The 14,763-nt window shown below is 36.5% G+C and overlaps 3 protein-coding genes across 17 annotated transcripts in view; 1 reads left to right on the top strand and 2 right to left on the bottom strand.

The window, feature by feature from the left end:
• Positions 1 to 13,793, bottom strand: part of LOC127838705 (uncharacterized protein C10orf82-like) — a 115,511-nt gene extending 101,718 nt beyond the window's left edge. Inside the window, exons 1-4 of the mRNA XM_052366629.1 lie at positions 13,621 to 13,793; positions 11,815 to 12,042; positions 11,289 to 11,478; positions 9,846 to 9,943 (exon numbers count right to left, since the gene is read on the bottom strand). Coding sequence (XP_052222589.1) covers positions 9,846 to 9,943; positions 11,289 to 11,478; positions 11,815 to 12,028 — 502 coding nt within the window. The 5' untranslated portion in view covers positions 12,029 to 12,042; positions 13,621 to 13,793. The remainder of the gene's footprint in view (positions 1 to 9,845; positions 9,944 to 11,288; positions 11,479 to 11,814; positions 12,043 to 13,620) is intronic.
• Positions 1 to 14,763, top strand: part of LOC127838702 (uncharacterized) — a 160,083-nt gene that overhangs the window by 110,151 nt on the left and 35,169 nt on the right. For 6 of the 15 annotated variants that reach the window (XM_052366610.1, XM_052366613.1, XM_052366611.1 and 3 more), the window contains one exon: positions 1,228 to 4,230. The exons of 5 other annotated variants lie outside the window; for them this stretch is intronic. In XM_052366610.1, coding sequence (XP_052222570.1) covers positions 1,228 to 2,628 — 1,401 coding nt within the window. In that variant the 3' untranslated portion in view covers positions 2,629 to 4,230. Of the gene's footprint in view, positions 1 to 1,227; positions 4,231 to 14,763 lie in introns of those variants that run through there. 4 more of the 15 variants (XM_052366616.1, XM_052366617.1, XR_008029916.1 and 1 more) reach the window with 3 other exon arrangements.
• LOC127838704 (uncharacterized protein C10orf82-like) overlaps positions 6,267 to 14,763 on the bottom strand; it is a 54,807-nt gene continuing 46,310 nt past the window's right edge. The window contains exon 5 of the mRNA XM_052366627.1: positions 6,267 to 6,959. The gene's annotated coding sequence lies outside the window, so the exon portion shown is untranslated. The remainder of the gene's footprint in view (positions 6,960 to 14,763) is intronic.

Genomic DNA, 14,763 nt, shown 5'->3' on the forward strand with positions numbered 1-14,763 from the left:
GTTTGTTCAAATTAAGCCCCTGGGATCAAATTTGACCGTTCCCCGAGTTCACAAAATTGAACCTATGCTTATATTGGGCCTATTTTGTGCAAACTTAAAAAATCTTCTGTCCATAACCATTGGGCCTATTTCTACCAAATTTGGTATGTATTAAAATCTTAAAGTTCTCTACCAAGTTTTTTCAATTTATGCCCCTGGGGTCAAATTTGACCCTGTCCCGGGGGTCACAAAGATGAAAATATGCTTAAATAAGGCCTATTTTGTGCGAGCTTTAAAAATCTTCTTGTTCATAATTATAGAGCATAGGGCTACTAAATTTGGTATGTAGTGACATGTAATTGTCCTTTACCAATTTTTTCAAATTATTCCCCTGGGCTCAAATTTGTCTCTGCCGCAGGGGTCACAAAACTGAACATATGCTTATATAAAGCCTCTTTTGTGCAAACTTTAAAAATCTACCTGTCCATAACCTAAGGGGTAGGGCTACTAAATTTGGTATGAACTGACATCTTAAAGTTCTCTACCAAGTTTGTTCAAATTATGCCCCTGGGTCCAAATTTATATATAAAAATGCTCATCCTTCCAACTTTAAGCGCCCAGTGGGACGAGGGATAGAAAGAGAAAGTCACATGCTTGAGTACATTTCAACCCATGCACATTGCACTTTTTTCGCATAAAGACAGTGGAGCGATACAGGGCCATCATGGCCCTCTTGTTAAACATACACTTACGCTGATATGAATCATTAGGTGTTTATATCAGTCAGTTTGGACATTCGTTTTATTACTCTTGAACAGGTATGGGATCATGTTCGGTTATATCGAATCACATGGAACAACACAAACACTTCGATCCGAATATGTATATATTTTTAAGGGAAAAAGCTAGATTAACAAACAAATCGCATTTTAAAAATGATGTGCCTGAGATTTTATGACGTCTTGAGTAATATGTCATCAAACTGCCAATTCATTCCCGCTAAAGGAATGAACAGTCGTAATATTGTATTATTATTTCTAATATAATGTTGACATGGATGTATGGTAAACAGAAACGCAGATTACTATCCTATCTCATTGTTTTATATCAGGCTCTGCACAATTTAAAGATTGGGTTGGCAAGGCTCGCCGTTATTATGTTTCTAAGCCTCACTTACATGTGACAGAAGCCTGATATTCGCTACACATGTATATCACTTTGTATAGAAATAATTTAAACTAATTTCAGTTTCAAAATGAACAAGCCTCTGCTGAGACTTCTACTTTAATGAATATTCTGGGTTATGGGCCTCACATGCGACAGGCTCGGATAGAAGCATACAAGGCTTTTGACAGGCATATGACTGCAGAGGTGCGTGGTATTGCAACGTGGATCACCACGGGTAGCAAGGCTGAGGGTCTGACCAGCTATCTGGAGAGCGATGTAGACAAGTTGTTTGTTACAGAAAGTGTCATCTGTTTAGAAGATGATGTTGATTCAAGTAGCGTTCCTGTGGAGACAACCATATTTAGATCCTGCAGTCGTATTAGTTACTCCGGACACTGTAGACTGCTACTAGAGAGATACGGTACAACTATTCCTAGAAGCGTGTACAATGCCTTGTGTGATGATGGATTTGGTCGCGGACTGTTAAGCAGCGACTTATATATTAATCAGGGGTTGAACGTTAAACTGGAGGAAGGCACAGTACAACGTGAGCGTGCTGGACCGTCCTTGCCAAGAACAATTAGTGATCTTGAATGCGATACCGTGTCTGCGCTACATTTTTACTGCCCCAGCATCCTAACAAGATGGGCGGCACGACATCGCTACTGGCCATCACCTGACGTCGTTAGGGAGGTTGTATCACTTGGAGCATTTGTTTCTCCTGTTGGGGTTAAAGGCAGCGATTATGAACCTGTTGAATGGAGAATGTGTTTTAACACCGGGGAAAACGTACTGATAAATAATCTTAACGACACTCAGGTTAAATTATATGTGCTATTAAAAATGGTGAAGAAAGATGTATTACAACCGCAAAAGAAGGAGGTGACATCGTTCACGGTTAAAAACATTGTATTATGGATAGCAGAAAATAACCCGCACTCATTGTTTCATGAAAGAAGTCTGTTTCACTGGCTTTATGAAGGATTATATGCGCTAAGAGTTGCTATAGATACGAAAGAGCAGCCTTATTACATGATCCCAGGGCGAAATCTAATGGCAGCCTGCGCTCTGGATCATGAGCAAAAACGTTCTTGGATAGCTACTATTGATGAAATGATTGAGGAAGGTCCCCGGATGATATTGAGACTACCGAAGATAAGACAAGCTATAATTGCTCACCCTGAGCCACTACGATGGTACAGCGGGAGGAGGATAGAGATGGAGATGTTGGTGCTGATATACGTGAACAGACATGCCCTCGGCATGGATGTAGAGACGGATGTTATTAAGCAGGCACTAATCAGACGTCAGTTCGAGATTGAGAGGGAGGTTAGGATGAGGATGGTTATGGAAGGGTGTCGAGTAAATGATTTCTCGTATGATTGGAGAAGCATGTTGATGTTAAATGATCACACATATCAAAAGACATTTGACTTGCACCTGAAACTCACATATATAGAGTTATCGTCTGTTGGTAATTAATAGTTATTGTTTGGCAGAATACTTTAGAAATGTAATCTTCGTTAAGAAAACTGTTCATATTTACTTTTGTAAAAAATGTTGTATTATTCTTACAATGTATATGAAACGACTAAACGACAATGTAATGCTTATTTAAAACATTAATCACATTTAACGATAACATAATGTTTAAACGCGTGGGCTCTCGTATAGTCAGATCTCCATGATGTCATGTATAGTATGCTTGGCATGCGTCCATGAACGAGTTGTAACCCAATGAACACTACGTTAATGGGGAAGCAGGTTTAATATGTATGTCAATATAAAAAAACAACACGCCAATACTTGTCCATTAAATACATAAATGTGTTTTTACTTACACATTAAACGCATATATGGAAAATTTGCATCGATACTACAAAACGATGCACGCTATTGCCTTGCTTTATAGTATCTTCCACGTCATGACGGTGTAAATTTCAAGATTAAAGAGTTGTTTTTTTCATCTGTGTAATCATAAGTGGTCTCTGTGTGAATCATGTTTAAAATGAGAACTTGTACATCAAGGTCATTTTCCTCCTTGATGTTTTTGCAAAATCTCTCCACTGTAGACAGTTTAAAGCAAATTACATTGGTGTTTGCATTCTTTGTTGCCTTTCGATTTGCCTACGATAAAAAGTCGAACTTCGTGGCTTGTGACTGTAAGTAGTAGTAAATACTTTAAAAGAGCGAACAACTTCAGTGCCTTCAGTGCCTTGATCTGTTACCAAAACTCACACTGAAATATGGCAAAATGTACCACTTAGTTTATATGTAAGCATAATTATTTGTGTTTTTGGTTCGATGTTAAAAACAGTAACAACAAAAGGCAAGTTTAAACACATGTTTCGACCTTTAAAGTCAACCGTATAGTGAATAAAAATAACAATCACAAACATATTTATGTAAAGGCTCTAAAGTGAAAAAGGTATTGGAAACAATTATCTTTTAACCCTCTTCCACTTAGATACGTATTCAACCCTTTACCACTTAGATCCGCATTTTGACGAATTGTAGTCCCATAGAAAGTTAAATTTAATTAAATACCTTTATTACTAAATTCAAGTTTCAAAGGCTTCATTTCCAACCCATAGATACTGATGAGCAGCAAACAGCATAAAACCTGAACAGACTGCCAGTTACTCGCATGCTGTTATGGTTTTATGCTGTTTGCATATAGCCATGTGCACGTTGCTTCTGTGTGGTAAAGGGTTAAACACAATGTATTGAGCATATGAAACACACACAACAACAAATTGTTATAGTTTGTAAAAATGTAAAAGAGTGTTGTGTAAAAGTTTTTGTTTAAAAGAACATTTTGAAAAAATACCAGGTTTTGAACATTTCAATATATACTTTTGTACAATATAAATGTTAAGGCAATACATTCTTATTTTCAAAATGGTGAAAGTATTTACTATGAAATAAATACTCTAAATTGATAATTTAGCCACTAAGAACATTTTTGCTCTAAATGCTGAGTAGAACAAATATGAAATTTCTGGGCGAAAAAGGTTCTAAGTGATATTTTTGCAAATAACTTATTTATTTGCGAAAGTAAAAACATGCTTAAATTTGATTAGAGCAGACTATTATCAATTAACATTAAATAATGAAACTGTCAATGTTTAAATTGTTCATCTGATACAGTTTTTAACTTCTCCTGAAAATGTGTCGCTTTTACCCCTCGACATGTCAAGTGAGTACAATAGGATATTAAATACCTTACATACCTTACATAACGGCACTTAAGTTAAAGGCGCACAAGTTTGCAGGTGTATGTGCTCAAAACAATTATCCAACATTAATACACTCCCAAACACTTCTTTGCGCCGATCACATGATTACATTATGAGGCTCAATAGTGTGCTACGATGATTTCAGGTGTGCATAAAATATAATTCAATGCAGAACAGATACAAGAGAAATACAGAGATTATTATAACATTTATTTTCTTTTATACACAATAATAAACAAATGTAAATAATATGTACTCTATCAAATATTATAAAAATAAAACAATCACAAGGTCAAGTATATCAATACTTAATAAGACTCTATTGGGTTAACATGCACACAAAAACTGCTAAATTTACTCTATAACTTTAATTATGGTTAAAAAACAAAAACAAAACACTGTCACTCTTAAATATAACAAGGGCTGTTTGTAAAACATGCATGCCCCCCTATATGGGCTATAAGTTGTAGTAGCAGCCATTGTGTGAATACGTTTATGTCACTGTGAACGGTGGTGGTGGTGGTGGTGGTGGTGGTGGTGGTAGTAGTAGTAGTAGTAGTAGTAGTAGTAGTAGTAGTAGAAGTAGTAGTAGTAGTAGTAGAAGTAGTAGTAGTAGTAGTAGTAGTAGTAGTAGTAGTAGTAGTAGAAGTAGTAGTAGTAGTAGTAGTAGTAGTAGTAGTAGTAGTAGTAGAAGTAGAAGTAGTAGTAGTAGTAGAAGTGGTGGTGGTGGTGGTGGTGGTGGTAGTAGTAGTAGTAGTAGTAGTAGTAGTAGTAGTAGTAGTAGAAGTAGTAGTAGTAGTAGTAGTAGCAGTAGTAGTAGTAGTAGTAGTAGTAGCAGTAGCAGTAGCAGTAGCAGTAGCAGCAGCATTACATATACCAATACTTAAGAATGATCAAATGGGAAAAGGTAATCTAGCACGGGCAGTGAATATGGGGCTCATTTACAGGTCAGATTTGGAATCTCTGCTGTAAAATGAGATTTTTAATGAATTAAAGGAAGGCAAATGCTGTAATAAAAAGAACATGCATAATCGGTAGTTGTTTCCCTTGTTTGAACCATGCTAAATCCTTTAAATGCCTATTTCCAGTAACTGTGACCTTCACCTGTGACCTTGACCTTTGACCTAGTGACCTCAAAATCTATAGGGGTCATCTGCGAGTCATGATCAATGTACCTATGAAGTTTCATGATCCTAGCCCCATGGGTTCTTGAATTATCATCCGGAAAGCACCTGGTGGACGGACGGACGGACGGACCGACCGACCGACCGACATGAGCAAAGCAATATACCCCCTCTTCTTCGAAGGGGGGCGTAAATATATGTTCCACTTTTGTCAATCACTAATAATACAACATCATTATTGAATTTTACATATAACTTTGTGAAAAAAGTTTCTCAAAAATTATGCAGTTTGCATTTGTACAAACAATGTCATTAAAAAAGACTTAAATAAAAGGTAAAACATTGGATGGTCTATGATATCAAGTTACATACAGACAATTTCAATATTGTGTATTCAAAAAAGGACTTAACAGTTGCAATCAACAATATAAACATCCTGAGAAAATGTTTTTGCAGTAGTTCATATAATGGCATTATTAAGACCAGGAAAAATGAGCAAACCACACAAACAGTAAAGGGCCATATAATAGTCGAGCCTCGCTCTGCGAAAATGGGGTTTAGGTTAAACGACACTTTACGCACATTCATTAAGATGGAGTGTCCAAGTTGACAAACATTCATGTAGAACTATGGATCTCAAAGTCATTTGCTAAAATCTTGCATAATTATTCACATGCAAAAACATAAAACATTGCCTAGATGAATGAAAATCACTGACAATTTACATCATTATGTCAAAAGGAGATACATGTATGTTAAAGCCAATATTAAATGGCTGATTTATACATTTCCAAGAAATAAAAAAATAAATAAAAAAATGAGAGTGTAGGAATAGCGTTGTTTATTTCTAATTCTTACATGGAATCAATGACATATGATAGATAACAACAATATGTCAATCAAATGAATCAAAACAGGCTTAAGGTACACCATTGGTGCCTATGAACCACCATGGCTTTTACCAGGGATCCTATTCAGATATCATTTGAGAGAAATCTTAAAATCCCATTATTTTTTAAATTTGTCTTTAAGTGTTTAGCTTTTCTGCGATTTAGAGGTCCTATCTGGCTCAAAATTTCCTTTAGCAAAATTTACTTTTTTATGTCTTAATTCTTATTATTTTTGGATATTTTATTTGTAGCCATTGGTTAGTTTGGCAAATGTCAGAGTAAGCCCTACGATTATGTGGTACATGACTTCTCAATATTGCTGAAATATAAAGTAATTCTTGCTATCCCCATACATTAATACATTTCACATAGAAACATTGCTATAAATGTTCACGTCAGTGCTAATAAATTTCAGATTTCCTTAAAGATTTTAGTGAATAAAGGCCCTAATGAAATCAAAGACACTACCATGGGAATCATTCAGAGGCGTTAGTTACTACATGAGCTCATTTTCATGTCGGCGTAATGCATTTGGCATAATGTTCTATAAATAGAAACAGGTGACCTAGTTGACTGCGTACTTTTGAGCAACGTGATCTGCGTAGGACTGTGCGTCATGGGAACAAATCGAGAGGTTTCGAGTGGTGTCTTCATATGTGTTGCCAAAAACAAACCTGCGGTCTGAAAATGAAATAAAGGATGTATTTAACAACTGCACAATGTCATATCCTGTTTTTGATTTTAGGAGTTTTTTTTTAGTACAGTTTTTACTCACAACATAGCTGTTTCAATTAACATAGCAAGAGCTTAGAGAGAAATTGTTATATCTGACACTAACATAGCATTTAATACATCTTTACAATTTCTATTATGGATAAAGCAAGAAATTAAACATTAGTAGAGTGACGTGTAAGGAACAATTGTATTGATTTCCCAATCGTTCTCTAATATGGACTATCGCTCTCAGGAAAAGTTTTAGTTGGCTTACTGACAAATACTGTGATGATGAACTTGTGTGTTGCTAAAATGTTCTCCAATCTTGTATATCCCAAATTTAAGATTTTATTGTGGGCAATTTTCCAGAAATGTTCCATACATGGCAGTTCTAAGAAATTCAAGGATATTTGCAAACATCAAGTACCATCTTGGTGTTTTCATGGTTATACACAATTTATGTACTTTGTAAGAAAAACTTTTTCAAGTACTTTTGACGTAGCATATCAAATATCAAAACTCTTATAAGTACCCCGTGTTCAAGTTTTGTGCAAGTGAAATGCAAAAGCTGTTGGTGGAAGCTAAACCATTCCACCTCTTGTTCAAGAAGCTATGCGTTGCCACTGAACGCTTTTCTGCTCAGAAGCAAAGCAACAAGAGCTGTCAGAAGACAGCGCGCTCGACTATTCGAGTGCTTGACAGTATAACGTAAGCCATCATGGGGAAATTGTTCATATTCTATAAGGTAAAGGTAATATAGTCATATTCTAAGTGGAAGAGGATCATAACTGAAACATATTGATCGCTTATGTTTTAAAGAACTTGTACTTTATTGACGATTCTGAGTTCAGGTATATATTCCACAATCTATTGAACATTTTTAAAGACATAAAACATACTAATAAGATTTTATTTGAAGTTTGATAGCAATGGCTTGGGAGCGATGCTTGGACGGTCCTTCAAAAATAAAATTAAAGATATATTTTAAATAAAATTAACATGTCGGGGGGGGGGGCTGGGGGGGCTTGGTTTGGGTGGAGTCCATTGTGGTATGTCAGGTAAGTGTTGTTTTGTCAACGTATGAATCAAATCTGATCATAAATAAAGAAGGGGAATAATGTGTTGTTGTTTTTTTTTTTGGGGGGGGGGAGGGGGATTCTTGGATGGGGCTTGAGGGATGGTTTGGGTGGAGTCCATTGTTGTATGTCAGGTAAGTGTTGTTTTGTCAGAGTATGAATCAAATCTGATCATATATAAAGAAGTTATGGAAATGCAAGCAAAATTTATTAATTTGACCTTGAGAGTCAAGATCATTCAAAGGTCAAGGTCAAATTCAACTCGCCAGGTACAGTACCCTCATGATAATAAGAAAGTATTTTAAGCTTGAAAGCAATAGCCTTGATACTTTAGAAGTAAAGTGGATCTTAACACAAAATTTAACAAAATATTCAAAGTTACTAAGACAAAAAAGGGCCATAATTCCGTTAGAAAGCCAACCAGAGTCATGCAACTTGCTGTACGGTCCCCTAGTATAGTTACTTAAGTTAGCAAGTTTTCCAAGTCTGAAAGCAATAGCTATGATACTTAAGGAGTAAAATGGACCAAAACACAAAACTTAAAAGTGATATTATGGGCATCTAACAGTTTATAGGTGTCTATCGCAACCGTTGTTTATTTTGGGTTTTTTCACTTCATATACACTAATATTTGTTAATGCAGCATCAACAAACTAAAACAATATCCCGGAAAGAAAAAAAAATAAATTTGAATATCAACTGTACTTCTGTTTTTACAACAGACGACAGAAATAATTCGATTTACGATGTGAATATAAATGTAGTTTTAGTGCAGATTCGTTTATACGACACAAAAGAACTATTTTGTTTTACGGATCATTTTGGCTTAGAGGACTCACCAGTCATGTAAAATATTGAATTTTTTTTAAAAATAAACAACTGGAAGCAAGATGAGTTGCAGATAATTGGTCAGTGACCATATTTTAACTAACTCTTTTGACCTGTTAATTCTTTTCAGCTCAATTCAACAGTGAAAAATGCCCATAATATCACTTTAACCAAATGATAAATTCTCTAAGTATAAAGGTGCCGTAATTCTGTCAAAATGCCAGTCAGAGTTACATAACTTGTCTGCACAGTGCCCTTATGGTAGTTAGTAAGTGTTGCAAGTATGAAAGCAATAGCTTTGATACTTTAGGAATAAAGTGAACCTAAACACAAAACTTAACCAAAGTTTCAATTTTCTAAGTATACAAAGGGAACATAATTCTTACAAAAATACCTGATACAGTGGTCTGCTTTTGTTTACAGATTGGGGTCATGTTGGTAAAGAAGTATGCAAAATATGAAAGCAATTAAGTTTGCGTACCACCTCAAATATTTGAAAATATTTTAGGTGTAATGCAAATTTTAACATTCCAGTGCTCACGCTCACGGTAATGCCGTCGCCGGGGTGAGTAGGGGTAGCTCCAATATATATTTCATATATAATAGTTGAACTAAAAATGGCTGTATGCAACTGGCATAAAACCAGAACAGCCTGCAAGTAACTGTCTGTTCAGGTTTGATGCTGTCTGCTGCTCATCAGGATCTGCAGGTTGGAAATGAGACCTTTAGAACTCCTATTAAGGAAGGTCTTTTATCCATCTGAACTGGTAATCGACACATACATGTATCATGTGTGGATTGTTTTTCAACACATTACAGGCAACTTACGAGGGATGTATCCTGTGTATTTCGGCACCATTCCATCTTTCTGGTAAAGGCGTCTGTTAAATGCTGCCGGGGCGCTCTGCAACTGTTCCCTTGGCAACCTGCAAAAGAAAACATTTATATTTTTGAGGAATGTAAAGTAACAAGGAAAATGTATTAACCTTTTACCACTCAAATACGCACTTGAAAATAACATTTAATTTAAAATAGTTTTACAAGTTTCATGTTTTAAAGCATTCACTTCCAAACCTAAGATACTGATGAGCAGCAAACAACATAAAACATGAACAGACTGCGTGTTCCTGACAGGCTATTCTGGTTTTATGCTGGTTGCATATAGCCATTTTTCACTTTTCTTCTGTGGGGTAAAGTGTTAATTATCAAAAGAAATCTCCAACAATGTGTACATTAAATGTTTAATTTCTAATGCAGTAACCAACCTAAATTTCCGTCAAATAATGTGCATGCCTACATGTTTGTTGTGTGCGCAGGTATAGGTTTAAGTTTCAAAATAAACCTGAGAATTGGAGATACACACATAAAAATGAACTAGAACAATCATGAAAGATGACAAATACCCCCACCCACCCACCCCTATTATTCTCATTTAAAGCAGGTGCAAAACTTGATGAAATTAATATGAAAATTGTGTCATTTGCTTCCTTACTTTGCATTGCAATGACTTTGTCAAAGGGCAAATAACTCTGCGATAAATAGTGTGACATACACATAATAGCTTGATCTTCTACATAGTATAAACAAGTTGCTGAAACAAAGAAAACTGATAGACAAGTTCATGACACATTGCACACATGTTCAATGATAAAAGAATCCAAAAAGGCATATAACTCTTTAAAAAAGTTTTAAGTTTGACCGTGATCTTAAAATAGCACCTTAAATTGTGGATCTAATGTGTCACAGGGAAGGAAGTTATTTTAAAATCTTTGGTACATGATCAGATTAAACAACATGACAAACCCTTCAAATGAAAGTGCTAACCTTCGTTTAGTTTAAACCTATTTATTTTACCTCGATTGCATCGAAAGCCTAAGGATTATTTAAAACACTATCGAGTCCATTTCCTGGGACTAGAACCAGTACATGTGTCTTTGGGGGAGATTTAAAGAATGCTCCCACTGTGGGGCTTAACCCGTTACCTCCCAAACAATAGGCGTACACTATATCCATTACACCAAGGCGACCTTACAAAAGTGCTGTACTTAACCTTTTACCTCGAAAAATGTATTGTAACTCAAAGGAAATCACATGGTATTTGCAATGAAAATACATCTCAACCAGGTGTTTTATTATTGCCATGGTATTTCTAAATCCTAAATGGGTAGTAAGTTCCAGTCCGGACAGGTTTCCGAAAAGAAGGAAACAAAGAAGTGTCGGACAAAAAGATTTCTATACATCTTGCCTCAATGTGGCTATTACTACACGAACCGTTCTAATGCCTTTGGCAAGACCGCCGTGGTGTTCAAAGAGTGACGAGCAGTTTCCTGAACGAACGCGTTGAATCCATTGTCACATGCCACATGGTACCGATGCCCGAGTCCCAACTCTGTGGGCTTCACACGTGGAATGTAGCCGTTGTAACCCGGCAACGGTGGCTCGGTGAGAGGTCTGCGGTCCTCTGTAAACAAATATGAGCCTCGTTACGAGAAAACTGGGTTTAATTTATGTGCTTTAAGTGTCATCCCAGATTAGCCTGTGTTATTCCGCACAGGATAATCGGGAATAACACTTTCCGCTTTTATGTATTTTTTGTGTTCAAAGGAAGTCTCTTCTAAACAAAAATCCAGTTTAGGCAGAATGAGTTGTCTCTGAATAGCCTCTGTGGGAACAGCTCAAATTGTGTGTGTGTGGATAAAATTTCATTGCAGTCTTACCCATGAGCATATAGGCAGATAGGGGCCTGGGCGAGTGTCAAATCTTTTCTTTTTAAAAATAAATCGGCTTTCAGTCTTACCCATGAGCATAGGCCTGGTAGGGTGTGTGTCCCGGTATCTGTCCAGCTGGTCTCGAACCTGTGGGTCATGTGACGTGGCCGTCAGACGTGGAACCATGGTAACGGAGCGTCTCAAGTCACCCTGACGGAGGTCGTGAGTGGTCCTGTTTGTCATGTACTCGTCTATACTGAGATCACAGTCTGTCTTGTAGGTGCCACCGAAACGGAATGTCATTCGCGGAATGTAGCCTGTAATTGAAGTTGTGTCATGAATACTCAAATAATGCCGAAATGTCATTGGAGAGCACTTTTACATTGGTAATAATTTGGTAATACACATAATAAGAAAAAGATCACTAAAATAAGAAATAATTAAATTGAGAATGGCCTGTTAAATCCAAATTGCTATGAAGTTCCATATGAACACAGTAAAGTCACCAACAAAACTCAATCAAACATTAAAAGTAACGAAAATGTCAAAGCATTGTATTGTCACTTTCTTTTTTTGGTCACTTTTTAAAAATGTTTTTTGTTTGTTTTGTTGGATGTTTGGGTGTTTTACTTACAAAACAGACTGCCAGTTACTCTCAGCCTGTTTTGGTTTAATGCTGGTTGCAAAAGCCATTTTCACTTTGCTTCTTAAGGGGGACAGGGTTAACTAGTGCTACATGTAAGTGCACACACTTTGAACAGTGACTAAAAACTGTCCTCCTTAAATAAAAGGAAGAGCGAGAATGACCTTAAGAAAGATTTCATGGCAAATAAACACACACGTTATGTGGTCAGGCAGATGATGGAACCCATGATCTGCGCTTTAACAACTGAGTCTGCGAGCCCAGATTTCGTTCATTTTAACTTCTAATATTCTCAATAGATATACATAGTCATTAGTTACATACATAGACTGATAAAAGCCACATTTCTTTATGAATAAATAAAAATGATAACATTGCAATTTAGCTTAAAAACATAATTATTAGAGCTGCAACGATTCACCAACAGGTCGATTTGATTCAATTTCGATCTCAGACACTCCGATACCGATTTTTTGATTCGCTTCATCATCAAACCTAGTTTTATCATATATGCACTCTTCTGCCTCAAAATAAACATTTCTGTTCAAAAGTGTCGCATACCTAGATATCTTGGGCATTTGTCAAATTGTGTGTTTGTTTGATATAGTTTGGTTGGTTCAACAGTCTTTAAAAAACTGTTGAAAGTGTGTTAAAATAACATTTGTAAGAAATATTTTGCAAGAAACTGCCAATTGTCTTTCAAACTATGTCAATATTTCAATAAAACACATAAAAAAATTAGCAAATTAGGACTCAATTTTAATATAAAAAACATCTGACTAGAAGATTGTGTTGAAAACACAATAATATAAAATAATAATAATATAAAATTAAATAAATAATAATAAGAACATTTGGAATCAGTGGAGTGATAGTACTATCACTATTATACTTATATCCAAAACCACTACAAGCATGTCTACCTTTTAGCCGTGACAGCATCACCTTTTACCTGTAGGACCAAGCACATTCTCTAATAAACTTAACAAATTCCCAACAGAAACAGAACTACTTTTCTGGCTGGCAACTTGAGTAGTTGCACTTCTATCTATCTATCTTTGTATACTGCCAACCGCTCTTTCGAGCATTATAGGCAGAGGGACATTATCGAGTCCGTTTCCTGGGAAGAACCAGTTCTAGGTGTCTATGGAGGAGTTAATGAGAACGCACCCCGAGTGGGATTCGAACCCACGAACTCCCGATCGCTAGGCGGACACCTCATCCACTACACCACCGCGATCACTTGTGCTACCTCTTAGTCTTGCTAAATCAACGTTATGTTTGCATCCGTGAAGCACAGTTTACAATTTGCTTTATGGGGAGGGCTTCCATCCCGAAACCCAAAATACTGCCACACTTTTGATTTTAGCTTCTTAGGCGCATCTGATAATTTCATTTTGTCGGCCACAACTTGTTGAGCTATTTTGACGCCTTTTCCGAAAGTAGACCGTAGCGCGCTTATTGATTGGATGACTAAAGTAATAAGCAGCCAATCGCGCGCGTCGTAATTACAGGTAAAAATAAAACCTACACCTTCCCGTATCAAATAGTCAGAATACAGCGAGCTTTACGTATCTATGTATATATATGTTTATATATTAAAGAATCGAATCAAATTTGGTAGGTCTGGTATCGTAATCGAATCGACGCATTTCGAACCGATTTTCGATGCATCGAATCAAATCGTTGCAGCTCTAATAATTATCATATAAGGTTCAATGTAAATCCCTCCAAATAGGTCATATTTGTTATTCACAAGGTCAATGGTTACTGAAGAGTACAAAGGGGGCCAGAGGCTTTACTTCTATGATAAACCGTTCATAAGGCAATAAAACAATAGAGAAAAATCGAATAATAGCACTTAAGTCCATAAAGCAGGGGAGATAACTATATTTGTGTATCCTGGCACCACACAAAAGCAGGGGATATCACTGTACCTGAGCACACCAAGCTAGATCACTGTACCTGTGTTTCCTGTAGGAATAATGTCCAAAAATCAGGGGATATCACTGTATCTGTGTAAGCATGGGAGATCACTGTTCCTGTGTATCCCAGGGAAGATCAGTGTACCCATATAATCAGGGGAGATTACTGTACCTGTTTAAGCAGAGGAGTCTGAGATCACTGTAACTATGTATCCCAGGGAAGGTCACTGTACCTTTGTATCCCAGGGGAGATCACTGTACCTGTTTCCTGTAGGAATAATGTAAAAAAATCAGGGGATATCACTGTATCAGTGTAAGCATGCGAGATCACTGTTCCTGTGTATCCCAGGGGAGATCAGTGTACCCATATAAGCAGGGGAGATTACTGTATCTGTATAAGCAGAGGAGATCACTGTACCTGTGAATCCCAAGGGAAATCACTAAACCTGTGTATCCGAGGGGAGATTACT

This window comes from Dreissena polymorpha, chromosome 7 (genome assembly GCF_020536995.1).
Source record: "Dreissena polymorpha isolate Duluth1 chromosome 7, UMN_Dpol_1.0, whole genome shotgun sequence".
Classification (NCBI taxonomy): Eukaryota; Metazoa; Mollusca; class Bivalvia; order Myida; family Dreissenidae; genus Dreissena; species Dreissena polymorpha.